Below are 27093 nucleotides of genomic sequence, written 5' to 3' on the forward strand. Positions count from 1 at the left end.
AGACAGACTGGCTTTATTGGATTTTTATTGCAAGTCCATTATAAACACAGAGTAAGTCACAAAACAACACAAGAAGTACACATAAAATAGCATTACTTAAAAAATATGACTTGTATTAGCATGAACATCAAATACCAGATGTGTGTACATATATATACATCTTCTTCCCCTCCTCTCCTCTCCTCTCCTCTCCCAGCAGCAGCTGTCCTCAGTCAGGCATATGTGATGACTGCATACTCAGAGTTGGTGCTCATCTTGCGGCTGACCTGCTGGGGGACATGCAGTCTGTCAGCTGAGCGGGAGGCCTGCAGGTGAGACCTTGAATCATCTCCCCACCACTGGAGGAGAAGCAGAGAAAAACTCATGGACTGGCTAAGACTCTTGGGGACCTTCACCTAGTTAGTTTTATACTAAAATATACCCCTTATGTGGTGACAGCATCACATTTATTCTACTCTGTGCAACCACTTGTTCTACTACAACACAATTTGTCATTAGGTGTACTTTTTAAACTTGTAATCAACAGACCAACAGTGAAATCAGTGATGATAATGTAAAATTCAAACAATATATCCATTCAGTTGCCATTTTATTATGCGCATTAAGCTATTTCAACACATTTGCAATAAATCTTAACTACACTTGCATTTTTGCCAAAACCTTAATATTTAAAATTGAACTAAAAGTGAAACTTATTTATGCTCTCTTCAAAGCCAGAATCCAATATTGTTGTTTTTTATCAAAGCGGAAAATGCATAGGCTTCGAGCATACGACTGCATAAATGACACTTGGATTATACTGCACTAGTTGTGTGAGAGTTTGTAGACATATATTTAGATATAGTTTTGCTGTTAAATGTGGTCCCGAGCAAGTATGTTTGCTTTTTCCGTGAAGGCATGCGAGAAATCAGTGTCTTCTTCATGAATTCCAGGTTAACACAGCGTGACTAACTGGTATACAAATTGGAATTTTTGTGCGTAAAATATTCCTTTAATTCTATGCATACTGATATAAATGCCTCATAAATGGGCAACCTGTATGGTTATTTATACAGCTCCATATTTAAACAACTAACATACACTTAGATAGTGTTAAAATTGCAATTGCAATAAAAAGTGAGCACACCACATTTAAAAGTTTCTTGCTTGGCAACCTCATAATAACTAACACTCAGTATGCACAGTAGCTCCTTACTTGAGCTGTCTATGAAGCCTAGCAAAGTAGCTGGTCATTTATATAAGCTGATATATTCTGGGTATGCACTGTGTTTCCTTGTGCACCAATTACAGTAAACTATAAGTGATCACCACAACATCATTTACTTACTTTACATAGATTTATGTACATCATTTAAGATTGCTTATAGAACAGAGAAGAATAAACACTCAGTAAGATAAATAGAGACAAACATATTGACCCTGAAGTGTCCTCTCTCACCTCATTTTGATCTCCAGGAGTCAAGTAGCCGACCTGAGTGAGCTCTGGTGTACTGACACCTCGGACCGTGATCATTATGTCGGCATATGGGACCTCAGTGTCACTCTCGTTGTCTGGGTGAAAGAAATTATTCACTACGTTAGTCTTTGTATTATAGAAAGTCACTTAGAAAACAACTGTGATGACACTGCTGATCCAGAGATCAACTTACCTGGTGTAGGGATCCTCAAAGTCACTCTTTCACTTTGTGTCACTGACCCTGGGGAATATGACGGGTATGAATGGCAGGGCTGCAGTTTTCAGAGGTTAAAGTGAATTTTATTTTTTATATTATAAAGTGTTTACCCTTCACTGGCAAGAGGACAGCGTGAGGAGATAGTGGTGAGCTGAAATTGTAAAGGATAAAGAAATAAACGAAGTTGCACAATCATATATTTTAAAAGGTAACTGAACACAGATTTACACAAATAGATAATAAATCTTAAATTGTACTCACCCAGACCTGGACACAACAGGCTCCCCTGAAATGTATGACATTATTAACACAATAATATAGAGATCAAAATGTGTGTATTTTCATATTCAGAAATGTATGTTCAAAATGTAATATTTAGTAATCACCTTTATCGTTCCAGCTCAGTCTGTTCCAGTTCAGACACAGGTAAACGGCCAATGCTGCAAGCACCATGGCCACAGCGACGGTAACTGTTGCTAAAACCTTTATTCCTGTAAATTCTTCTGTCAGCATGGACAAGCAACAGTGTTAACACGGATTGTATTGAACTGAAAGGGCAACTTTTGCCTTTCAGTTTCAAATATAGATGTACATAATTATATAAAGTGCAATCATACATTATCTACATCAGTAAACTTAATGCATTGCTTCAAAGAGCCGTCTTACCTCCACTTGAATCGTTCGGCTTAACAGGGAGAGACGCTGAGAAATGTAGATGTAATATTTATAAATACAAGCAATGTGTGAATAAATAATGTATAGTTACAATCATAGAATATTTTATATCAGACATTTGAATATAATTAATTCAACATTTTAAAGTCCTCACCATTTTTAGTCCCAGTCTTTGGGGTAACTGTCCAGTTTGGAGCACTTGTGTGAGCTGAAACAAAACAAACCATCAAAATGAATTTATTTCCGCTTTGTAATATTTATAATCATCCCTTTATTAAAGACTGACTGAAGATATATGTATAGCCTATATACCCTGAAGCTGCAGTAAAACAACCAGCTCTGTTTTTTGTGGAACGTGAGGGTCATCTGTATCTTGTGTGTAGCAAGTGTAGTTCTTCTTGAGATCTTCAGTGGACACATTTGATAAATGAAGGGACACTGTGCAAAAGTTGCTTTTGCTAAGTGTCCCGTGACAGCCAGAGTTGTCTGATGCTTTACTCCAACAGCCGCGAACAAATCCGATGGAGCAATTGTAGGTGCAGTTTAATGTGAGAGAGTCCCCTAATGCGACAGCCAAGACATCAAAAGGCGTCTTCAGATAAAAGGAGCTCACAAAATCTGCAAAAAGAGAGGACATATTATTGACTTTACAGAAAAAAACTATTGAATCAAATACCGAGCACATTTTTTTAGATGAAAAGTGAATACATGCACATATAGTTAACACACTTAATTGCTAAAGTAGATATACATACCCGGTGTCACCCAAACAAAGAGCAGAGTGAAGTACACTGAGATCATCATGGTTGTTCTGATTCCTGCTGCCTCAGAACAAAACATGCAATCAAATAGCTTGTGCTCACACAGTTTGGTGATGCTTGCACCTGCAGAACAATACCGAAATACCAACACATATGCTTCAACCCTCGGGTAAGGGTACAGGAAGTGGTAAACAACAGGATCCAGAGCTGTGTAAAAATAATTCATAATTTTCCATTTATTGCACCTGACTTCCTGCAAAGGAAAAAAAAACTAATCTTCAACATGATAAAACAAAAATCCCGCTCTAACATATGTAAATAAACAAAATTTCACTTTTGCATTAAAAGTGCAAAGAATGCATTTTAGCAGCTGTCTTAAAAAAGAAGAAAACACACATGATAATGTGGTTTGCACAGACTGTAGCTTATCTGCAGATGCACCATTGCAGCTGCAGTGCCTGACATTCATACTCCACCAACATTAAATAATTTATTTTCAAATCCTCACACTCTGAAGACAAAGGGGATCTTTTGTGATACGGCTTTTCAACATTGGCGTGTGAATCCATTTAATTGATTCCAGAAATCCATCTGCTTTTTCATATCAGCCCCATATTTTCCTCTCTTTATAACCCCTAAATTAATTACACAGGTGACATAAATAATTGAAGTGATCCACTAACAGAGACAATATCTAGGTTAGCCTTTGCACATGCTCATGCATTATGAAAGTGGAAGGTACAGTTACAGAACACCATCGCACACCATTATCAGCTAGAGCAATCACATGGGACTCACATTTCGTGCTCTTGTTTCACTTTCAGTGACTGAGGGCCTCTCACTTTCATGCCTTTAAACAATCAGTCCTGTAGACTCAGGCTAAACAGGCTTGAATGATAATACACAAAAAATGAAACAGTGGATTTGATTAGAGATTCAGTGATAATGTGCTTGTGGAAAATGATGCACCTGTTCTGTTTTTCGGCTTCATGGATTTTTCTGCTGCTGGCACAATGTGGACTCCCCTCAGGTAAGAGCAATAATTATTTTGTTTTTTTACACTATATTTAAAAAATGCTATTTTAACAAGGAAGGTTGACAAACATATTAACTAATAACAGACTTCTACATCCTTCCTGGTATTAATTTATGTGTATAAGAATCATCTGAAGGGAGTGCAGACCTCCCCCTCAGCGAAGAGACTGACTTTGATCAGTGTCCAGAGGGAAAATACTTCTCCCACCAGCTTTGTCTGGAGTGTCCATCTGGTCATTTGTAAGTCATCAACCACCTCTGAACCTGTATACTCGTACTATGTACACAACGAAATACACCAATAAGACCTTAACATAAGGAGACATTTTTGCTCCTCTTAAGGAGATTCAATATATGAAATATGTCACTACTACTGAGAGATTTAACTGTAACACATATATATAATAAATGGACATATTTCTGTTTTCTAGTTGTCCTGGCAGTGTATCTGCACCTCATAGATGTCCAGCAGGAACATTCAACCTCTACACAGGGAAAAGCAGCATCAGTGCCTGCAAGGTAAGAGACAGCTGTGGATTAAAACCCATCATCATATGTCAAAGTTTTTTTTTTCTGCCCTCCTTTGAAAGCCAAAAAAATTGCATCTTGCACTTGATAGTTTTTCTAGCAGTAGATATAAATTAAAGACCTTTTTTCACAGCAATCATTTTGACTTGTCATAGCAGGGAAAGCTAAGGAAGTATTTTATATATTTATTTGTTCAACTAGAAAAATCAGCAACTTAAGTTACAGACAGATAACACAGAAAACAAAACACAGAATAAAAATGTGCAGCTCTAAAACATGCAATATAATCACAAAATAAAATTACTACAAAGAAAAGCCAAAAAGTGTGTTAATGTATACTAGAAGTGAACCATAAAAACACAAGAAAGGGCACTACACATGCTTACAAAGACCAACTAAGACACACTATGACACTGACATATAGAAGATTGTGTACAAAAATGCTGCAACAGTGCTTTGAAACAGCCGAGAGGAACCAAAGACTGCAGCTCAGCTTGCAGAAAATCCCACATATAAGGAACTGCATACCGAAATGCACGCTTGCTAAACTTTGTAAGTACCAGCAGTTACTGAAATGAAATTGATAAATAGTTGAATCTGTGATTGACAAGTCAAAATGTTTGCTGTGTATATTGACTTTTTTCTCATCATGTGTTTCTAAATCCGAAATACTTCACATATTGTCTTTGTTCTGTATGTTGTAGCCTTGTTTTCCAGGTCTGATCAGCTCAGAGGACAGAGCGGACTGCAGGCTGTGTCCTGCAGGTTTCTCATGTGATCCACCCAATGGGACCCTGTCTTTATGCCCCCCAGGACAATATTCTCCCGAGGGTGCCCTACAGTGTCTCACCTGCCCTGTAGATTCTATCTGCACCTCTGGATTTCCTGTTAAAGTAACTATTACAGCATACTATTTCAATTCAAATCCTTCGTCCTGTTGTATCTGAGAGAGAAGAACCGGTAGTAAATGGTTTGTAAAGTGTGCTCTAAAAATTGGAATTAATCTAAGTCGTATGCTTTTTCTCCTTGCTCCTTTATTCATCTCTTATATGTGCTTAAAGTGTGGACCTGGCAAGGAGCCCAACGTAAATCACACTGTGTGTAATGACTGTCCCCCGGGCTCCTACTCCACCGTGTGTACTATTCAGTGTGTGCAGTGTCCAGCAGGTAGTGCACTAATATTGATCTAATCTTAATTTGTGATTTAAAAGGTTCCACAGCCTTAGAAATGTGTCTTCTGCCTGTTACAGGAAGTTACTGTCCAGATAGTGGGATGTCACAGCCGCTCCCCTGTCCTCCCAGTTGGTCTTCCACACCTGGGCAGACTCACTGCCGTAGCTGCAATGATACGTCTTTGCTGTGTGGGGGAGCTGCGGCCCCCCGCTGGAGCCAGCCAGTCCACAGGTCCAGTCCAATCACCTGTCGACCAGGAACTTACAAAGACACGAGGGACGAGTCAGCATGTGTGGTCTGTCCAACAGGTCAGTGTTTATCACTGCGTACTGACATTTATGTTACAGTTTCCATTCCTCCTAGAGGAAGCCTAAAATGTATTTGTACACGTTTTTCTTGGCTCCAGGTTATTACTGTGTGGGAGGTGTAGCTCTACCATGTCCTGCAGGGACTTTTGGTCTTAAAGAAGGTTTGCAGAGGCTGAGAGACTGCACAATCTGTCCTGCAGGTAAAGACTGATAGTGCCAAACCTTCTAAATGGATTCTTTTCACAGCGTTAACTTTGGCTTGTCGAGGCAGGACAAACAAGGGTGTAAATAATAACATTGACAATGACCTGATTTCAATAAGTGTTCCAGTGCACCATGTCAGCGAGTGAGTGAGCAAGAACAATATCAGCAGAACTGGCTCACCTAAATGGAACAGAGCCATCACTGATGTTATAAAATCCACCTGTGCATTTCCTGCTTTGACACATTAAAATGTCTGCCATGTGCGTATGTGTGTAACAGAAGGTATACTTATACACTTATTTACTCAGTAACAGTTTCCAGGCCAATTTTACTCAACTAGTTGTTTTGCATGACTTTACCATACATACATACATACATATCCTGTAAGAAAAACAAAAATCATTCTTATGAACTTGTCTATAAATACATTTCTCTAGGGTTTTACTGTCTGGAAGGCAGCTCACGAAGACCCACCTCCCAGTTCCTGTGTCCGCAAGGCTATTACTGTGAAGAGGGCACCGCCACCCCTCATGGGTCACCTTGCCCTGCTGGCACAGCGGGGGAACAACTGGGTCAGACAAGTAGGGCAGCCTGCAAGAGATGCAGAGAAGGACGCTTCTGTCCTGCAGGTAAGTCTTAGCACTAATACACTGACATCAATGGAGCAACAAAATACTGAAAAATAGGTGTCACAGTAGGTAACTATAGCTATACTTGAAGGCAGAACAAAGTATGTGATGCATATGTGTGTGCATGCGTGTGTGACAGGCTCATCTGGTCCTGGTTTGCCCTGTGCTCGTGGGAGATACTGTCCTGCTGGCAGCTTGGAAGAAGTCATATGCCCCCGAGGCACCTTCACCCCCCATCAAGGAGCAATAAGTGAATTTATAAGCCTCATAATGACTGTTTTATACTCACCACTTATTCAGTAATATTTCAGTCTCACAGTTATTGATTTCTCCCCCCTGCATACTGAGTACGAGGCTCTGTCTTGGGTGCTTTAGTGAAATTATTATCTGAGAAAAGCCCTGCAGTCCCTCAGCAGCTCAGCTTACACCAGTGTGGTGCTATAGCAGCCTATCATAGCAAAACTCTGTAATTATATAAAGATATAGGTGTTGTTTCACTCCCATGATGAACCAGGATATGTGGACGAGAAATTGCAACAGATGGATGCCAAGAGGGCAAAGAGAGAGAGTGTTTAATTTAGCAATGAAAAAACACAACTGTTGGTGGCAAGCTGAAGCTGTGAGTCCAGTAAAAAAATAAGGGATGACTGTTAAGGGAAATCCAACAATGTGCTACATTAACAGGGCCTATAAAATAAGGGGTTGATTGCAAATATATTAAAAGATATCCTAATAAAGTCGACCAGCAGCTTGTTGTAAACCTAAATTAATCTTGTAACTATTCCCTCCAGGTGTGAAGGACTGTCTCAAATGTCCGGCTGGTTTTTACTGTCCTGAGGGGACAAGCGACCCTGTGCCCTGTCCACCAGGCTCCTTTAACCCCTTAGAGGGTCAGGATGAGTTGGCCGATTGCAGGGAGTGCTATGCAGGGAAGGCCTGCACACAGGTGGCTCTGAGAGCCCCAGATGTGGACTGCATGCAAGGGTGAGTAACCTCTACAGATTCAAGATAAGGTTTCCTGTGAAGCATGTTCCAGTGATACAATAAACTTGTGTTCTTTAGTACTGCATGTCTGATTTGAAGGAGTAAAAACTTGCCACTTTGTTGCCTTTGCCTGAATCCGATAAGGTTTGTGTGTCCGCCTGGTTCCTCAAAACCCAACGCTCCGACCAGTGCCTGCCCACCGGGGACACTGAGCAATCGCACTGACCTCACTGACCGCTCACAGTGTCAGCGGTGCCCAGCTCGATACGCCTGTCTTCGAGGTGCCATTTGTCTTTCACACATATGCATGTTCACTTGGCCTTTAAAAGTACTATTTAATATTTTATAGTTTCAGAAGAAATGAATGTAGTCACCTATGCCAAATTGTGCTAGACTTAAAGTGTGCATTAAGAATAGAATATACAAACTTCTGAGCTTACTTAACTACTAGAAAAATTAAATTAACAACTGCCTCATCCATGATGATAAATTCTTTGCAAGTTTTCCCACATTAATGCTTCTATTATTTATCCTTTATCAGGCACTGGTGGTATCCAGAGACCTCCTCTCTCCTGCTTTGCGGGGCATTATTGCCCCCCCGGCACTATGTTCCCCACCCAGTATAAATGTCCTGTGGGGACATGGAGTGGTCACAGTGGATTGGAGGCTGAAAGTGAGTGCCGGCCATGCCCACAGGGCTGGTACTGTTTGGCTGGATCTGGAGCTCCGTCAGGTCGATGCAGCTCTGGACACTACTGTCCTGAAGGTACAGCTGAGCGTGACATAATATAGGTATAATCTAAATTAAATTAATAAATGTGTTTACTGCTGTAGTTTAAAGATCTAACACACAAAAGTATCTTTAAATGAATTATGTTTTGCTTTTAAAAATACAGCTTTCTGTATGAAATCGATTTCATAAAATAAGATGTGATTTCTCCTCTAGAGCTGTAATTGTGAGTCATTCATGTGGATATAACTATTTCGATGTTGCATCACCAGGGACTGCATATGGCACCCAGTTCCCTTGCCCTGCAGGCACCTTCAGCATCCAAATAGGTAACAGATACAGAGAAGACTGCCTGATTTGCCCTAAAGGCTCATTCTGTCAAAAAGGCACCTCCAAACCTTCACCCTGCCCACCGTAAGCAGCCTATGTGCTTTGGACGGATGCTATATGGGTTAAAATGAAGGATTAAGCTGATGTAATAAGTATGATTTAGTATATCCACTCTGTCCTGTCTTTCTCCAGCTCCACATTTCGCCATCTGAAAGGAGGTCGGAGGCTGGAGGACTGCTCCGCTTGCCCTGCTGGCTATTTTTGTCCCCACTCAGCCACTGTCAACCCCAGAGTGTGCGGAGCAGGCAGCTACTCTGTAAGGCCCTATCTATAACAGAGTCCACTGTGACTGGCCAAGTGACTGAACCAGTGGAAACCAGAGCTGGTCTATTAGTCTCGTCCCTCCATGAACTGTTCTGATTGTCCTATTTTTAGATTAGCATTTTCCGCCCACAGTGATCATCTTAGATTACTCACCACGTCTGTACATCTGTAAATGTCAGCAAGAGGAGCAGTTAAAGTCAAATTTTATTATAGTTCATCTTCTGCTCTCAATATTGAAGAAATATCAGTGTGCTATTCCAGCATCTTGCGAGTTCGATCGTACTCTCCCTTGTGTTTTCAGTCCGTATTTTGCTCTGTCCCTCCCCCATATGTGTTGATATCTTTAACTTCAACTCTGAATCTTTCTTCACGTTCTCTTGTGTGTAGGATGAGGGCTCTGTGGAGTGTTCTCCATGCCTGCAGGGCCACTACTGCAGTAATGAGACCACTAGCGAGGAAGCCATGTTAAGCATCATGGTGTGCCCCCCAGGCTTTCTCTGCTCCCAGGGTTTGGCTCGAGACCCCCAGCGCTCAGCCACCCTCTGTCCTCGAGGCTTCTACTGCCCTGGAGGAGGCATTGTGAGTGAAAGAGCGATGTCTACAGCAGGGGATTTATTGTTTTTTAATTAATATGTCTGATTTTCAAATGTCTGGAGCATTACACTACCTACAAATGTTATTCTCCTCATAGGATCCCAACCCTGTACCGTGCCCCAATGGTACGTACAGTGAAATTCCTGGTCTGCGTGATGCCAGTGAGTGTGTCCAGTGTCCGCAGGGGAAGTACTGTTACTCCCAGGAGCCTCATCTGCAGCCTATTACCAGGCCTGTAAGACACCGAATGAATTAGATATACAGTACTCAAGATTCAATAGAGTGTCCTATTACAATTTTCTCTCCCTAATCAATTTTATCATGGAGTTAGGATTGCACTTCCACCATAAATGACACAGTTATTATGTATGCTGTGATATTTCAGACAGGTGTGTGTCCTCATGGGCACTATTGCCCCGCAGGGACTGGCTACCCGTACACCTACCCCTGTCAGGCTGGCCAATACAGGAACAACACACTTGGTCACAGTGGAGAGGCATGTGTTTCATGTCCATCCAGGCATTTCTGCGACAGACTGGGAACTGACATGCCTTTAGTCTGCCCTCAGGTAGGAATATCCAGCATTTTGCATGTGTGAGACAGTGTAACCTGCCTCTAAATGTGCACTCTGCAACTCTAATCCAATATACTTTTTGTCAAATTGAGCAAATATATCCTCAAGGTCCCCTCGCTGTCTATTCTGTGCGTGCGCTGAAAAAAATCTGATCTTCATACACGGCTCTGGCTCTGTAAACAGCAAACAAAAGTGGCTTGGACAGAGTTACACAACACTATTTCTCTGTGCTCGTGCACAGGACAGGGGAAAGGCCGTGGATGTATAAAGAGAAAGGCAGTGGGATGAGAGGGATGGTGAAACAGAACTTCTGAAGGAGCACTGATCTGATGGGAGGGGTGTATTTGTTTTTTTGTTGAGTTCAGATATCAACAATCTTTCTCCAGAGTGGCTGACTCCACCTTGAAGTGCCAACGTGCTATGTCTCTCTGTCTGTCACTCTATTTTAGGGCTTTTACTGTCCGGACGGCACTTCTACTCCTGAGCCTTGTCCTGAAGGAACCTACAGCTCACGATCAGCTCTCAGTGATGGGTCTCAGTGCTCCCCTTGTGGCGGAGGCCGGTACTGCACCGGTGTGGGACTCTCAGAGCCCTCTGGAAGCTGCAAGGAGCGCTTCTACTGTCGAGAGGGAGCCAAGTCTGCAGTACGAAAATGCTGTTTAAATCATTTATGAAATAGTAGTTGCCAGTCTTTAATGCTTTATTCTTGTCTTTATACTTGACTATTTCTATAAATGACTTAACTACAGTTTTTTTCTCATTACATGTATGTACTATGACAATGTCCAGGCTCCTGCAGATGGGCCGACAGGAGGTTTGTGTCCAGTAGGAAGTTACTGTCCTCCAGCTTCGTCCTCTCCCCTCCCTTGCCCCCCTGGCACCTTCAGCAACAGCTCTGGCCTCAGCAGACATGAGGAGTGTGTCAGCTGTCCACCAGGGTAACGCCACCCATATTCACTTGCTTTACTATCTCATGACATGATTATGTGATATGCAGCCCCACACAGCAGTTGCACCCGTGGAGTTCTGACAACATCACTGCAGATTTGTAAAAGAAAATCTGCCGAATCCATTTGGGTCTGATGATGTGATCAATATGTTTCTCTTCTTGTCAGTTTGTATTGTTCAGGTTCCAACAACACCTCACCTTCAGGTCCTTGCTTTCCTGGTTTCTACTGTACCGGCGGCTCAGCTTCGCCTGTTCAGAATGAAGCAGAGGAGGGTTATTACACCCTGGAGGGGGCAGCCAGGCCACAGCCATGTCCTCTTGGCACTTTCCAGCCGGTAGGAAGTAATGCATACAGAACTCTGAGTGCTGTTACACTGAAAGTGTCCTGTTAAAGTTAGATAATGAGATAAAAAAAAAAAAAAAAGAAATCAAGGTTATTCCCTTGTCTGTAAATCCTCCACAGCATCGAGGTGCACAGTCATGTGTGGAGTGTCAGGGAGGCAGACTGTGTAACCGGACACGCTTGTCCCAGCCAGCGCTGTGTCCCACAGGACACTACTGTCCTCCGGGGTCCTCTGTTGCTCGACCCTGTCCTCCAGTCAGTATCTGTGTGTTAGCATGTGTTAAGTGTGGTGTTTGTGTGTGAATGTGGGTGCGTCTATTTTGCTCCTTACCCAGCTTTCTTCTCATCTCTGTCTTCTTAGTCAGTCATGTTTGCTGTATCTCGGTCTGCTGCACTTAAAGGAATGCTTCACCCACAAAATGATCATTTGCATATCAATTAGTCATGCATATTGATTCACTGATTGATTGGGGATCATGTTTAAGGAAGCAAAACTGTATCCACACATCTGTTAATAAACTCTCACACAACTTGTGCAGTATAATCCTGGTCTCATTTATCCAGTCATATAAATGACATGGATGCTTCACACACCTCAGCACAGAAGATCTATACAATCAGCACAGTTGCAAGTTGGGCGACTATTTCCCCTTCTGTTCCTGAGATATGACCCTGAGTAATGGCCAGGAAAGTGTTTTATGCGGAACATTATGATGTCACAGTGAAGCTGACCTTTGACCTTTTGTATATAAATGTCATCACTTCATTATTGTATTCTATTAAGCATTTGTGTGAAGTTTTGTCATAATTAGCATATGAATTTTTGAGTTATGGCCAAAAACACATTTTGTGAGGCGACACTGACCTTGACCTTTGACCCCAAAATTCTAATCAGTTTATTCTTTAGTGCAAGTGGATTTTCGCGTCAAGTTTAAAGAAATTCCATATGGACTATATGTACGTAGGCATAAAAAAAAACAAACAAATCTTGCTGGGATCTAGAGGGCATATATATCTTAGGTTACACATAATTCATATGCAAATGATCATTTTGTGAGTGAGGTATTCCTTTAAGCTTCATGCACCTTTCATTTCAACTGATATGACTGATATTGTAAAATTATACTGTCTAATTATTCAGGGCTCTTACTCTGACCAGCCTGGTGGCGACGCTGTGCAGCACTGTCGTCCATGCGAGGCTGGTTGGTACTGCAGCCGAGCCGGTCTCTCTAAGCCTCAGGGTCTCTGTGACCCGGGACACTACTGCACCTCTGGAGCCTCCACTGCCTCTCCAGTAAGACGTGATGATTAATGACTTTGATAACTTGGCTTCCAGCAGCTTATCTGAGGAAGAACTGCTGTCTTAGTAAGAAGTAGTAGTATGGAATTGGAAGAGAAATGTAATTACAGAAAGGCATTTTAAGAAGTAGTTTTAAACACTTGGTACACACAGTATTACAGAACATAACTACTCTTACTGCAGTCTCCTTTACTAGATGTAGAGTGCCTCTGCCTAAGTTGTGCATAGAGAGTGAGAGAATTAATAAAATTAAGTGTTAAAAGGAATTTAATTGACTACTATGTTTTCTATTTTGTCTTACCAAACTAATTTTCTGTTCACTCCATAGATGTTTCAAATAAATGTAACAAGAAACCAGACCTGCCTTTCATATTTACCATGTTGATCTCTGAGTGATATACAATGAGAGAAGTGTTTGACATCTTGTCTGCTATGTGCTTGTTGATTATTTTTGCTTATAAAATGGTTTAGCTCAAGTGAGAGCTTGAATAGAAAAGCTGGAAATAAGCTGGTCTTTAAAATGAATATTTCTCTTCCCTCTCTGAAATAAAGCTGTGCAGCTGATTTGATGGCAGCTATTAATTTCCCACACACTTTGACTGCTAAAGTGTTTTCTGTCATTTGATATGCATATGAATCTAGAGGCATGTGAAGTTCAGGTTTGCATTAGGCAAATAAATAATGTTTTTCAGCAGTGTTTTTTGGATAAGCTGCTGATAGTGCGTGGGAAATGAGTGACAGCTACCAAATCAAACTGCCCACAGCTTTTAACTTTTAAAGTTCTAACTATAACTGGAAGAGAAAAATGATCAAACTTTATCATATTCTGATGATTACGCCGATATTCCCACAGGTGGCTGTGGCCTCTGGCGGTGTATGTCCTGCAGGGTATGTCTGTCCACATGGGACTATGTACCCCCAGCAGCACCCGTGCCCTGTGGGGACCTGGAGCAGCACTGTGGGAGCCCAAAACCTTTCATCATGCTGGCCCTGCCCTCCAGGACTCTACTGCAACAGTACTGGACTCAGCCAGCCCTCAGGAATCTGTGATGCAGGTATGGAAATTAATTATCCAGTACAACAGGGTGTGAGAAGCAATTTGATGTTTCAAAACATACGTCACATGAAAAAAAAGTACAGAAGTCAGTGCTTAATAACATGTAGGCATTTGAGATGAAGTGTTTTTTATATTTGTCCTCTGACCATTTTATGGGTAGGTGAAGCTGCTTGTCCTTCTTTCTTACTTTATGTTCATAGTTTTTATATATATATATATTTTGATTTATAGGCTATTACTGTTCAGGAGGAGCTGCGTCTTCAGTGCCCTCAGATGGTGTGACTGGAGACATTTGTCCAGTTGGACAGTACTGTCCCATGGGCTCAGCTTCTCCTGTCCTCTGCCCTGATGGGACGTACTCGAACACTACAGGTATAGAAAATAGAACTGCACGACATATCAAGTACAGTGATACCCTCTTGTAGTGATCATGTGTGTACAGATCAAATTAATTACAATAGGTTTTTTTTATGTCAGAATTATCATGCATATGCTACCACTTAACATCTGTTATTCTCTTTGCATGGGAGGCGAACTGGTGAGGGTCTACTAAAATGTAAAGTTAAGATGTATCCACTGCACCTGACAGATTAGAGCACATGACTCTGACTAGGGTGCAGAGAGGCGGAGGAGGAAGGGCAGATAACAGCCATGCAGGGGGAGACTTTAAGATCACTGTGACAAAGCTCAGGAAGCTGATGGAGCTTCTGGGGGAACAATGCCCTCAGAAGCTCCATCAGCTACGCTGACACAGAAGGGCTCTACCAGAGACTACTGTCCAACACCACTGATGGTCTCAGTGGGGATCTGGCAGACCTGGAGTGTTGGCGCTAAATGTTCAGCCAAATCTTCATCACCCCTAAAGAAGCCTAAGACTCTCCTGGAGCTTGTGTGGGAGGCCCACCAGGATGTCACACTCTTGGAAACAAAAATCTCCCTCGGCCTCTCTTTCTGCCAACCTCTTGTAAAGGAAATTGAGTCATGTGGGAATGTGGTGGGGTCTGCAGAGGATGAGGGCAAGGACGGTGCTGGTTGGATCGAGGGTGCCGCTATCGTGCTGTCTGTTGTGTGTGTCGTCCTGGTGAGGGCGTTTAACGACTGGTCCAGAAAGAAGCAGTTCCAGGGTCTACGGAGTTGGATCGAACAATAATAGAAGTTCACTGTTGTGTGTAATGGGAATGTCATCCAGATCCCTGGAGCTGACATGGTGGTGGGGGACATGGCCCTGGTCAAATACAGGGACCTGCTGTCAGCTGATGGTATTTTGGTTCAAGGCAACAATCTCAAGATAGATGAGAGCTGTCTTACAGGAAAATCTGACCACGTACGCAAGTCTGTGGTTAAGGACCCTATGCTGCTGTCAGGTACCCATGTGGTGGAGTGCTCAGACAGGATGCTGGTGGCAGCTGTGGATGTCAACTCACAGATGGGCATCATCTTTACCCTGCTGTGTGCTGGAGAGGTGGTGGAAGATGGGGAGGAGTAGAAAGGAAAACAACCTGATGGAGCTGTGGGGAACAATCAGAACAAAGCCAAGAAGCAGAACGGGGGTGTTGCCCCTGACCAGTGCAGAAGGGGGTTATGTAAGGACAGAGAGAAGATGACCAACGTTTCAATGACAGAGAGGTGTTGCATTTGTTGTTGAAGGTCGCACGTGGTTGCCAAAGTGTGCTCCAGTCTACATCCAGTACTCAGAGTCAGTGTGCTGGTGGTATCTGTCCCAGAAGGTTTACCTCTTGCTGTCGCCATCTCTCTGGCTTACTCTGTCAAGAAACCAACAACCTTGTACACCACCTGGATGTGTGCGAGACCATTGGCAATGCCACGGCCATCTGCTCTGACAAGACTGGCACCCTCACCACCAACTGCATGACTGTGGTGCAGACTTACATCAGTGACATGCACCACAGTGTGATCCAAGACAAATGCCCATATGTAGCCCACCCACTCAAGTCCAATTATGTCACAGAGTCATCTTGCATACACTATCACTTTACATCTGTTAATCTCTTTGCATGGGAGGTGAATTGGCAAGAGGATAAATGTAAAATTAGGGCATATGACTCTGACTAACATGCAGAGAGGCCTAGTTAGCTTATTAGCAATACTGTTATTGTGAGCTCAAACCTTCCATGCATTTATATTTATATATAATCAACTACAACCAACTCATTTGCCACTTTACCACACATATTTCAACATATGAATAAGTATTAAACCAAAAGGATTACATGAAATAACAATCAAAGTGTTTATTACAAACCATGTGAGTCACACCAGAAAATAAACCCAAAATACCCAGGATTTTATAATCAAGGAAAACACTGTCTGTACTTGCTGTTCCTTTAATTAAGAAAGCTGTTGGTAGCCGTCTTTGCAAACCTCCCTGTCCAGACGTGATCTGTGCGTTGGAGATGCCTCGTCCTGAGTACCTCTACTGCAGCAGCATGTGTGGCAGCATCTGACACACACTACCCAAAAATTCATAAAAATAATGAACCTTCTGGCCTTTTATCATGAATGTCCGTATCAGAACAGTTCACATGATCCACACTCACGCAGGCACATGGTGACAAAGGATTTCCTGCACGCAGTCAGTTGGTGCGTCTCAAAATCAAGGCTGCGTCCTTGGTACGACAGGTCCTTCCATGTCGGGTACTACAGAGGCTAGGAAAGACTCCTTCCTAGCATTTGGTGAACGCACATTGGAACCGGCTAGTGAGTGCCCAGGTGTGTGCATCACTGAAGAGGCCCTGCCTTCAATTATGGTAAATCAGGCACAAAGAATTGTGGGCACTTCAGGCCTGCTGAGGATACACATGTGTCCCTGAAAATTCTCTCAAGGAAGGAGTTGGTCCTCGGTAGAATTCAAAGAATCCTTGACATTAGAACATTGGAGCAGTCCTTCGGCATTGGGGAAGTTCTTTGGCAGGATTTGATCACGCAGCCTCCTTGAAGCACACTTGCACAAATAGGAATGTACTGATTGGTTATCCAGAGCACCACACTCTCTGGGTACTAGTTGTGTAGAAACAGAATGCTTTGTTTCTTCGAACAACACTGCTGTAGTAGAACGTCAGATTGGATTTAGGTATGCACCCCTAGTCTCTCTCCTCCAAGCTAGCCAGGGAGATAGCCAATTAGCAACAGTCCACACTTGGCTAGGGTGTTTGTGCTAGTTTAAAAGAATTACTCACTGAAAACAACACACTCTTTCCTTCTCTTTAACAGGTTACATGCTGGTAAAAAAAAATCTTAACAGTCATATAGCAGATTGTACTGAACTTAGAACTAGCGCTTACATCTTTGTACTTCCACCAGCTCCTTCACCCTATGTTTGCGCTCCATCTAGTCCCACCTCCTCTCAGAACCCAGTAGGTTCATCTGTGATGGCACTGATTGGCTTATAACAAATTCACACCAGGCCACCCAATGCACCTGGTAACAAAAAGGATCTGAGGCGTTCAAGGTCTTCTCAAAATTGGACATCGGACATTAAACATCTTACCAAACTTTACCAAACTTACTTTTTTTTTTTTTGCAAAATCCTTTATTTGACTGGGGTGTTTATCTGACTAAACTACAAATCTCTAAATATTCAAGTTATTACACACCAGTCATAATTGAGCTGGAGCCTGTTTCAAGGTATAGGCCAGCTATGTTTTTGTAAACAGAAATACATATAAAAAAAACAATATGTAAACAAAGTTATATTGACTACATAAATATAAAGCAATGGGGGGCATTACCTGGGGGTTACGTGGTTGACAGCTTCAAACACAGGTGCTTTTCATGTGCACACTTGTTTTCTGTCTCCATTAGCAGCCATTTCTTGTTATTTGACTGGTTACAAGCGAGCCTGAACAGCAAGCTTCACATCTCATTGGCTCATTTTTGGCAGTTTGTCATAAGCTTCGAGGACACTATGTTTTTTATTTGGAGAAAATGACTTTTTCCGGGCAAAGTGTCATGGGAGTAAAATGTTGGGATAAAATGGGATAAAATGTTGTTGTTTTTTTTTTTTTCCCACATATATTGACATGTAGAAAAAGACTCAAAATGAACACTGTAAGTGAACTAATTGATTACTATAAGTAAATTATTTAAACAGCATTTGTATCAGAAGAAGTGGTTGTTTATAGTAACCTGTGCAGGTTCCACTGTATCACGTTTTGAAATACATGTGTTATTGTTCCTCCTTTGGATAAAGGAGCAGAGGTGTGCGATGACTGCCTGTCAGGGACCTACTGTCTGTCAGGAGAAGGTGTCCAGCTCTGTCCAGCAGGACACTACTGTCTCGGTGGCGGTGTTGAGGGTATCCTGCCCTGCCCTCCTGGCACATACAGTCCTCACTTTGGCCTCAGCCAAGTGGAGCAGTGCCTCATTTGTCCAGCAGGTGAGAGTATTGTCACATGGTTGTCTTCACTGCTCTGCAAGACACTGGTTAGTCTTTCATTTAATGTTAAGTGAGCTGAATTGGCTTTTAATGTACCAACACCTTCATTTGCTAGATGTGTTGGAACTAATTGATTCAGATAAAAGGCAATAATAGAATATTTTAGCACGTTAAATTATCTAGAGGAGGGATATTGTTTTATGAAGTGATGGGACACCTTGAGGATTTCCATGCTTTATTATTACTGCAGTGGTGTTTTTAATTCTTCATGCTGTGTTAACAGGGCTTTACTGTGAGGACTGGGGTCTGTTTGAGCCTACTGGACCCTGTCAAGCTGGTTATTACTGCATAGCAGGTACACTACATGCATGATGGACAATGGCAATATTACCATTTATCATTGCAACCTAACCTAAAGCCCTGCTGCTGTACCAGTGTGTGTGGCAAAACTGAATTGGACACTAAATCTGTCTTAAATGTGCAACTTCCCAAGGTGTGAACTTTCAGAACCCAGATGGTAACTTTAGCACTGGAGTGGGAGGAGCATGTCCAAAAGGGAACTACTGTCCTGAGGGCACCAGTCTCCCGCTGCCCTGTCCACCAGGAACCTACTCTAACAGGTTAGTGGACCCAGATGTCACACACACTTGTGCAGTTTTGTTTTGCCATTTAACTGTGTTTGTGTGTGCATGTGTTTACACGTGTGTGCTTGCAGTCTTTATCTGACAGACATCACTGGCTGTAGGCCATGTCAAGCGGGTCAGTTCTGCAGCACTGCAGGCCTCGCTCGTCCATCTGGACTGTGTCAGGCAGGATATTACTGTCCAGGGGAAGACACTACAGCTACAGGTAGAGCAGCAAAATTATGAGTTTTTATTTTATTCATGAGAATTTTGTTTGTGCTTGTTGAATAATTTCTACACCATTCCATCTTGTCTGCAGGATTAACCTAGCTGAACCAGCTTCAAACATCAATACAATGATCCCTCTGTTCGTTAATTAATATTTAATTATGTGTGTAGTTCATGCATGACATAAAATAGTGGAGAACAGAGCTAATATATAATGTGCAGAGACAAATCTTATGAATAAGCATCAGAGAGAAGAGAGACAAATGTTGATAAATGCAGGAAATCTGAATGTGCGAGGGTGTTTTGTTGAACGAATGATTACTGAATTAATAAGGGTTTATCACATGATTCATCACATTAAGGGCTCAGCAATCATAATCTCAGTAATTCAGCACATCTAATTGGTTTTTCCTCTGCAGGCTCAGGAGGAGGTCTTTGCCCACCAGCTCATTACTGCCCTGAGGGTAGTGCGAGCCCAGTGCCCTGCCCAGCTGGGGCCTACACCAACCTCACGGGCCAGTCAGTGTGTTTCCGCTGCCCTGCTGGCTACTACTGTCCAGAGAGGACTGGCAACTTCACCAAGTTCCCCTGCCCCCCTGGCTTCTACTGCCCTGATGGTAGACTCACCCAAAACACTATCAATCATATTTATTTTTGTTTTGTTTATTTGACAATTCATTTTAAAAAGACAGATACGTGGCTGCAAGACTAGAGTACATGCATGATTAAAAGAACATCAAGGATGACAAAAGAAAAGGCACATGACTTATTTTCATTGTGGTCCTTATTGTAGTTAGAGCTCAGAAAGGTGCGTGCGTGTACATGTGTGTCGAGATAGTGGTGCACACAAGGGCTTAGGTTTTGTTTAACAGCGGGGAGGTTCTCAGCCAGACAGTCTCTTTTCTGGCTGTCTTTTATGTATTAATTTTGCTGTGAATGTCTTTAATATTGTCAACATAAAAATCCTCTGCTACTTTTATGTTTTTATTGCGGGTGGAGAGGTGGGGAAACAATGCACACTTTCTAAATATTTGGGCAGACGTGCCTCCTGCCCCCCGCCCAGATTTACACTTACAGAAGTAGGGCATTCATGGCATATAATGGTACACAAAACATTAGTATAGATGTAATCAGCATGATGTCGCACGAACAAAAAAATGTAATCACTTCCTGGTTGAAAACTGGGGATTGATTTCAGTTGCGGACATATGTAATATTGGCAAACTTGTAGAAACCAAATCTATCGGCACAGAAGCCAAGCAATGCACTGCTATGTACAGGCACTGCAGCAAAACATGTTTTAGCCACCTAAAAAGACACATCTTAAAGTAGGTCAGGTAAAGTGCATGCTATATTTGGAATATTTTCACTGCTCCACCTTGCATACAAACTGATTAAGGCAGCAGTAGATCAGCAACTCTCATGTTCTGTGCAGTAAAATTACTATTTTGTTTCAATGGGGTCCGGTGGCTTTGAGATTAGAGCTTCATTCATTCATTCATTCATTCATCTTCTAACCGCTTCATCCTCTTGAGGGTCGCCCCCTATCGCAGCTGACATCGGGCGAGAGGCAGGGTACACCCTGGACAGGTCACCAGACTATTGCAGGGCTGACACATAGAGACAAACAACCATTCACGCTCACATTCACACCTACGGACAATTTAGAGTTACCAATTAACCTGCATGTCTTTGGACTGTGGGAGGAAGCCGGAGTGCCCGGAGAGAACCCACGCCGACACGGGGAGAACGTGCAAACTCCGCACAGAAGGGCTCCCACGCCCGGGATCGAACCGGCAACCCTCTTGCTGTGAGGCGAGAGTGCTAACCACCACACCACCGTGCCGCCCGATTAGAGTTTCAGTTCCATTCAATTTTTTTAGGTGGACCTTTTTTTAGGTGGTTAAAAACTAACTAATTGTGGCAGCGTTGCTTGGTGTGGTTACATTGTATGTACATGATACAGGGAATTTTCTTCCTGTAAGTCATTGTAAACAAACATTGTGATTAAGCCCATATGGAAAATAATCACAGTGGCATCAACAGGCATTATGTAAATAATAGGCTTAAGTGCACAATTGCTATTGTACTAGAACTGGTCTGTTACATGAGTTATATACGACTGCCTACACAAATGTCTTTGCAGGAGTAGGTTGCATTTCTTCATTAATTTATTGTCAGTAGTAACACTGTTTTAGAAGCTTCTTGTTATAATTAAAGGCTGTTTCTGCTTTGATCAATGGCTCCCCTTAGCTTTTACAATACAAGTAAAAATGCAGTGTACTTTAAACACCGACATTGCATGTAGCAATTTCTAATAATGTTGCATTATGTGCATAGGTACAAGGCATGCCACCCAGTTCCCCTGTCCTCGTGGATACTACAACCCCGAGCCCATGACTCAGAGTCTGGACAGCTGCCTGCCTTGTCCTCCAGGACACTACTGTGAGAAGGAGAGGCTGACAAAAGTGTCTGGAAAGTGCAAGGCTGGTCAGTAATGGCGTCTTTGTTTTTTTTCTTCCCAAGACACAATCACAGCCACACAGCGTGGCTTCTCAGTGTCAGGACTTTGTCCTCTGTGCCAGCCTTTTTGTCTCTAGGGGTCGGCGAGCCAGTCTAAAGCAGTCTGAAAGACTTGAGGGCAGGGAAGGAAGAGTGCACATAAAGCACGAAACATCACAACTCGACAGCAGCCACATCAGTCATTATTTTACTTCTCCCCTCTTTACAGTTTCACTCTTGCGTTCTGGCAGTAGCAGCAGCTTTTAGATAATTCCCTGTATATTATTTATTTATATACAAACAGCCTGGCTCCATATGCCAGCCAGCTAATGCACACAAGTCTCAGGCAGATATTAGAACAGTGGCTCCCTGGTTTATTAAGCCTGCTTTTTTTCACATTAATGACTCATCTCTTTCACCTTGCTCTTCGCTGCTCTTGTCTCTTTTCACCTTGTGCTGAGAAAGTCATCATGTGAGTGTGTCTCACTGATTCTATTTTGTGTCAGCAGCAGCAGAGTTTGTGTGTCACAGGGACAGATAGCAGTCACAACATCAGTACATCATCTTCATTGTCTCCCACTCTGTCTCTTGCTGCGTCTGTTCCTTTCAGGTTGGTTCTGTGTGTCAGCAGCATGGAACTCCCAGCCTTTTGACCTGGACAATTACACAAATGCCAACTGTCTTTGTCCAGCTACGTCCACAGGGGGGCGCTGCCAGGTGGGCTTTTACTGTCCCTTAGGTAGCTCAGAGCCGGTGCCATGTCCACCTGGAGCCTTCTGCAATATCTCAGGTATCATAAAACACACAGTAAGATAAACTAAAATGTCATTAAATGTCATCCATCAAGAGAAAAGTTTGATTAAATACCAAAGTGAATGATAAAATAACAATCTGATAACAAACAACAAATTAAAAATCAAAAAGATGGTAGTAATATACACAGACAGCTCAGATAAAATCAGGGCATGCTTTCCAATAAAAGTACCTCAAAGAAAACACTGACTTTAACAGCCTCATTTCCTCGAGCAGGTCGTTCCAGGACATCAGGGTCCTGATTGCAAAAGCTCCGTCCCCCGTTAATCAAAAGGCAGCCTGCAAAAAGTGCTATTTGACATTTACAGATCTATTATGATGAAACATACACTAACTTACGTATGTTGAAAAATGTCCTGCAATATGTGCAACATGTAATTGAAAGACAGAAAGGCACATTTTCTGTGATGAATTACATTACATTGTCTTACCCATCAACAAAAATATTGGTATATTTTACAATATATTTTGAACACATTTTTCCAAATTTTACACCAACTATTACAAACAGATTAAAATATACATGTATTTCTGTGATGTGATGATAGAGATCGAAGTGTTTTTTGAGGTGGAACTATGGGTTTGGATTTCCTTTTTGTTAGTACAGATATTGCTCACACATTGGGTTCACACATTGTTTTCAAGGGGGACAGAAAGAGTTATTTGTTGCCTTATTTTAGCAGTGACATTACTTTTTCCTGTAGTGTTTAACAACCAATCAAAGTGCTTGATGCAAAGAAAACAAAGACCAACTGATTTTATTAAGTTATTTTGAGAAAAGATGGGTAAAAGGCAACTTAGACGTCAAATTTTAAGGTATATAAAATACACATAACAAGTGTACTTATGTTGCTCCACAGGTTTAGCTCTGCCAATGGGCCCCTGCCTCCCTGGGTATTACTGTACAGGAGGAGCCACTGAGGCCAGACCAACAGATGGAGCAACAGGCAGCATCTGTCCACCTGGGACATACTGTGGTAAGCCCTGCTTTACTGCATTAGAACAGTCTTATCACTAACTTGCCAACAAAGTTTTTAAGCCTATGAATAAAGGAACGTCAAGTGCTTGGTGAAATGGACAGTGCATGGTGTCCACAGATGTTTGGCATAATGCTTAATTTTGATATTTATATTTATGAAGAAAAAACGTACTTATCCATAACATGCACCATATATGAGCTGTTGGTGTCATGGTGCATCATAGATGAATAATAATCAGAAAAGTCTTTGGCATTGATTGAAATTGGGTTTTTTTTATAGCAAAAAGGTCCCAGCCTTTAACATTGGGGTTTTGTTATGCTTCTCCAATCTCTTCCCACAGCCCAAAGACATGCAAATTAGGTGGACTAGAGACTCTAAAGTAGCTGTGGCGATGACTCAGGTAGACAGGACACACTAAATTAGCCATGGATATAAGTGTGAGTCATCTTGTGTCTATTTTTGTTATCTTGCCGATAAACTGTTGACCTGTGTAGGGTGTCTCCACACTTTCTGCTTGATGTGTCCTGGGAGAAAGCTTTTGTGCCCTACAGCCCAGTATAGGTATTGGCATGTAAATGTAATAAGTGAATGGCTGAATGAATGACTGCTTTCTCTCTACAGTTGAGGGCTCAGGAGAGCCAGAGTTGTGTCCAGCGGGTACTTTCTCCAAAGTGCCAGGTCTGACTAGTGAAGCTGGCTGTCAGCCTTGTACTGCAGGTTTCTACTGCAAAGAAGCAGGTCTCAAGGCACCGACTGGACCCTGCAGCCAAGGTCAGTCCATAAAGTTAGAGGTTCAGTGTGCAGGATTTAGGAAGATATATTGGCAGAAATTAAATATAATAAGTATGTTTTATTTAATGTATAATCGCTTGAAATAAGAATTGTTGTGTTTTCGTTACCTTGGAATGACACGTTTATATCTACATTGGAAGTGGGTCTTTGTCCACGGAGATCACCGTGTTGCAGCACTATGTTTCTACGGTAGTCCAGAACAGACAAACCAAACACTGGCTCTAGATGGGCCCTTTAGCTGTCAGCCACTATAGTTCATTTGAAGCTGCTTTATTCAGTGCTTTTACCAGTTTAAGTCACAGTGTCTGTTTGTTTTGGAGAGGAAGAGACCTCTGTGGATAACTCAGCTCCTAGTAAAAACCCCCTGAACATCTGGGTCAGAAATAAGGTGAGCACATATTAGCAGATACTGGGCAAGCAGCCCACCTGCGATGTGCCAGACAGAGTAGGACAAACACTGATTTGTAACTTGTTTGTAACCACGTGGTCTGTTTGTTTTGGAGAAGAAGACACCTCTGCAGGTACTTCACCGCCCCTAGAGAAGTTTCAGCAGGTTGCAGTCTGTAATCCTCCCCACTAGATGCCACTAATTCCCCCTAAATCCTACACACTGTTCCTGCCAGTACATTTTTGGTAGTTGCCTGTTTCATCAAGACATGTGTATTTGACACATTCTTTGTTCTGCTCCAACCCAGTTTCCATTCTTTCACACTGTACTGGTGTCTCTTGTCACCTTGACAGGCTATTGGTGCCCGCCTGGTCAGACTGTGCCTACAGCTCTGCCATGTCCTCAAGGTCACTTTTGCCCACAGGGTAGTGCAGCTCCAGAACCCTGTCCATCAGGAACCTATCAGGACAGAGAGAAACAGGCAGCTTGCACTGTCTGTGAGGCAGGTAGGAGCCCCGTTTACTCTAGCATAGCATATTTAGTCCTTTTCTTTTTTAAACACTTGTTCAGCCTTGTGCCATTTCTGTGTTGCTAAACAGGATGTAATGAAAACAGCTCTTAACCCCCCCCCCCCCAGCAAGTGTTTTATTTATCAAGGTTGACAGCTTGTTCACATGCATCTGTTCCATTTATTATACTGCTATTTGTAAGCTGGTCAAAAGAACTATTCTATAAATATATCAAGTCCTCAGTTCTTTCACACACTGGCAGTGCTAATTTAAAGCTATGCATTTCTCTTCTTCCAAGGTTACTACTGTGATTCGACACCAACCAATGTCTCTTTTCTGAGGCCTTGCCCTAAAGGACACTACTGCCCTGCAGGTACAGCCCTGCCCAACCAACATCCCTGCCCCATAGGCTCCTTCAACCCGAGACAGCGCACTACCAGCCTCACAGGCTGCATGCCATGTGTTGCTGGACGGTACTGTCCTTCTGTGGGACTGTCAGAGCCAGCAGGTGGGAGAGAGTATTCTTCATTTGTTTTCCTTTTCTTTTTCCAAACACACTTTTTTGGACAGTAATTTTGTCATGAATCAGTTCAGGAAGGACCCAAATGCAGAGCAATAGGCAGGTTTGAGGTTTAATAAAAGCAAGCTCTAATAAAGCTGATAAAAAACATCCAAAACAGGCAGGTAACTGAAAGTCCAAATGGAAGAAGAACCAAAACTAAAACAGAACACCAACCAGGATAATACAATGAACTGGGGTTAAAAAAAAATCCAAACTGAATAAGCATGAAACAGAGCAGGAAACAACAGCAAGAACATGGGGATGAATGCAGACAAACTGACAAGGAACAAAGGGAAACACACGGGTATATATATATATATATATATATATACACACACACACACAGAAAACTAATCACAAGAACGAGATACAGCTGGAGTCGGAGGACAGAGTCTTAAGGAGGGAAATGGGGATTGGCTGACAACAGGGGTGTGGTGGGGAACACCAGGGTGGAGCAAACAAGACTAATACAGAACAGGTGTGAAGGGAAGACTCTGGGAACAGGGAGGGACTCACAAGATTGGTGGAAGATTGGTGTGACAGAAAACAGGCGGGAAAACACACAATGACTGGAAGTAAAACCAGACATGACACGTGAGGAGAGAATCTACAAAATTAAACAGGAAACAGATGAATGAATAACATAAAAGAAGGAAAAACACAAACAGAAACCTCAAAACAAAGTCCACACGATACTGGAATATAAACAAAAACCCAGCATCATGACAAATTTGTGTCTCTGTCCCTTACGGTTTTCTGCTTCTTTCTGTACCTTTGCTTTTCTTTTTTGAGCCCCTTATTTTTGATGAGGCATTTTGTCATAACTAGTGAGGCTGCAGTTTGCTTTACATCTTTACATTAGTGGCACATGTGTGTTCTTCCCATCTGACTCCTGCTGATGAGAAAATGGTGTGAATTTCGATAGCACCATTTTCACAATAGCAGCACTTCATCACATATTGACGTTTGGGTCATGGACTTTCCACGTCCACATACGATGTGCAAGGTACCCTGGGTGAGTTGGTTGTTGACGTTCTTGGACACTGTGTCAATTTCTGCCTGTTACATGCATTGTCTTCTTTCAAGATACACTTCTGTTTTCACAGGAAATTTAACGTTTACATACAGT

At 42.3% G+C, this 27093-nt stretch overlaps 4 protein-coding genes and 1 pseudogene across 7 annotated transcripts in view; 4 read left to right on the forward strand and 1 right to left on the reverse strand.

Moving 5' to 3' along the window:
• Positions 1 to 4: 4 nt before the first annotated feature.
• Positions 5 to 3231, reverse strand: LOC125889242 (uncharacterized). 4 transcript variants are annotated; one of them, XM_049577063.1, is made up of 10 exons: positions 3104 to 3231; positions 2661 to 2966; positions 2503 to 2556; positions 2340 to 2375; positions 2060 to 2176; positions 1935 to 1959; positions 1784 to 1824; positions 1650 to 1697; positions 1439 to 1551; positions 5 to 266 (listed from the first exon to the last, which is right to left on the reverse strand). In XM_049577063.1, exons 1-10 carry the CDS (start codon positions 3186 to 3188, stop codon positions 213 to 215), a joined length of 879 nt encoding a protein of 292 aa, XP_049433020.1. In that variant the 5' UTR covers positions 3189 to 3231; the 3' UTR covers positions 5 to 212. The 4 variants fall into 4 exon arrangements, with proteins under 4 accessions (XP_049433020.1, XP_049433019.1, XP_049433018.1 ...); XM_049577062.1 differs by having other exon boundaries at positions 5 to 269; XM_049577061.1 differs by having other exon boundaries at positions 10 to 338; positions 2060 to 2173.
• Positions 3232 to 9828: 6597 nt separating this feature from the next.
• Positions 9829 to 11464, forward strand: LOC125888524 (signal peptide, CUB and EGF-like domain-containing protein 3). The gene is made up of 5 exons (XM_049575907.1): positions 9829 to 9933; positions 10046 to 10183; positions 10334 to 10516; positions 10972 to 11166; positions 11312 to 11464. Exons 1-5 carry the CDS (start codon positions 9829 to 9831, stop codon positions 11462 to 11464), a joined length of 774 nt encoding a protein of 257 aa, XP_049431864.1.
• Positions 11465 to 11723: 259 nt separating this feature from the next.
• Positions 11724 to 14536, forward strand: LOC125888319 (uncharacterized). Its single transcript, XM_049575585.1, has 5 exons — positions 11724 to 11806; positions 11935 to 12069; positions 12956 to 13108; positions 13968 to 14169; positions 14403 to 14536. Exons 1-5 carry the CDS (start codon positions 11730 to 11732, stop codon positions 14451 to 14453), a joined length of 618 nt encoding a protein of 205 aa, XP_049431542.1. The 5' UTR covers positions 11724 to 11729; the 3' UTR covers positions 14454 to 14536.
• A 234-nt stretch (positions 14537 to 14770) lies between these two features.
• On the forward strand, positions 14771 to 15816 carry LOC125888525 (plasma membrane calcium-transporting ATPase 3-like; annotated as a pseudogene).
• A 1003-nt stretch (positions 15817 to 16819) lies between these two features.
• The window catches only part of si:ch211-286b4.4 (zonadhesin), a 58756-nt gene continuing 48482 nt past the window's right edge, over positions 16820 to 27093 (forward strand). The window contains exons 1-12 of the mRNA XM_049575908.1: positions 16820 to 16826; positions 18382 to 18567; positions 18851 to 18922; positions 19061 to 19187; positions 19283 to 19416; positions 19838 to 20035; positions 21759 to 21908; positions 22531 to 22710; positions 23594 to 23710; positions 24335 to 24484; positions 25247 to 25399; positions 25701 to 25910. Of these exons, the coding sequence (XP_049431865.1) occupies positions 16820 to 16826; positions 18382 to 18567; positions 18851 to 18922; positions 19061 to 19187; positions 19283 to 19416; positions 19838 to 20035; positions 21759 to 21908; positions 22531 to 22710; positions 23594 to 23710; positions 24335 to 24484; positions 25247 to 25399; positions 25701 to 25910 (1684 nt within the window). The remainder of the gene's footprint in view (positions 16827 to 18381; positions 18568 to 18850; positions 18923 to 19060; positions 19188 to 19282; positions 19417 to 19837; positions 20036 to 21758; positions 21909 to 22530; positions 22711 to 23593; positions 23711 to 24334; positions 24485 to 25246; positions 25400 to 25700; positions 25911 to 27093) is intronic.

Source organism: Epinephelus fuscoguttatus, linkage group LG5, assembly GCF_011397635.1.
Source record: "Epinephelus fuscoguttatus linkage group LG5, E.fuscoguttatus.final_Chr_v1".
Classification (NCBI taxonomy): Eukaryota; Metazoa; Chordata; class Actinopteri; order Perciformes; family Serranidae; genus Epinephelus; species Epinephelus fuscoguttatus.

Excerpts from the sequence above, each read along its gene's own strand:
- LOC125888524 (XM_049575907.1), top strand. The coding sequence starts at position 9,829 with ATGGTGTGCCCCCCAGGCTTTCTCTGCTCCCAGGGTTTGGCTCGAGAC. Across the intron at positions 10,517-10,971 it reads TGCCTTTAGTCTGCCCTCAG|GGCTTTTACTGTCCGGACGG; the intron begins GTAGGAATATCC and ends ACTCTATTTTAG. Across the intron at positions 11,167-11,311 it reads GAGAGGGAGCCAAGTCTGCA|GCTCCTGCAGATGGGCCGAC; the intron begins GTACGAAAATGC and ends GACAATGTCCAG.
- LOC125888319 (XM_049575585.1), top strand. The coding sequence starts at position 11,730 with ATGAAGCAGAGGAGGGTTATTACACCCTGGAGGGGGCAGCCAGGCCAC. Across the intron at positions 12,070-12,955 it reads TTGCTCGACCCTGTCCTCCA|GGCTCTTACTCTGACCAGCC; the intron begins GTCAGTATCTGT and ends CTAATTATTCAG. Across the intron at positions 14,170-14,402 it reads CTCAGGAATCTGTGATGCAG|GCTATTACTGTTCAGGAGGA; the intron begins GTATGGAAATTA and ends TTTGATTTATAG.
- LOC125889242 (XM_049577060.1), bottom strand. The coding sequence starts at position 3,188 with ATGTTTTGTTCTGAGGCAGCAGGAATCAGAACAACCATGATGATCTCA. Across the intron at positions 2,557-2,660 it reads TGTTTTACTGCAGCTTCAGG|CTCACACAAGTGCTCCAAAC; the intron begins GTATATAGGCTA and ends GTTTTGTTTCAG. Across the intron at positions 339-1,438 it reads CTCCTGGAGATCAAAATGAG|TGGTGGGGAGATGATTCAAG; the intron begins GTGAGAGAGGAC and ends CTTCTCCTCCAG.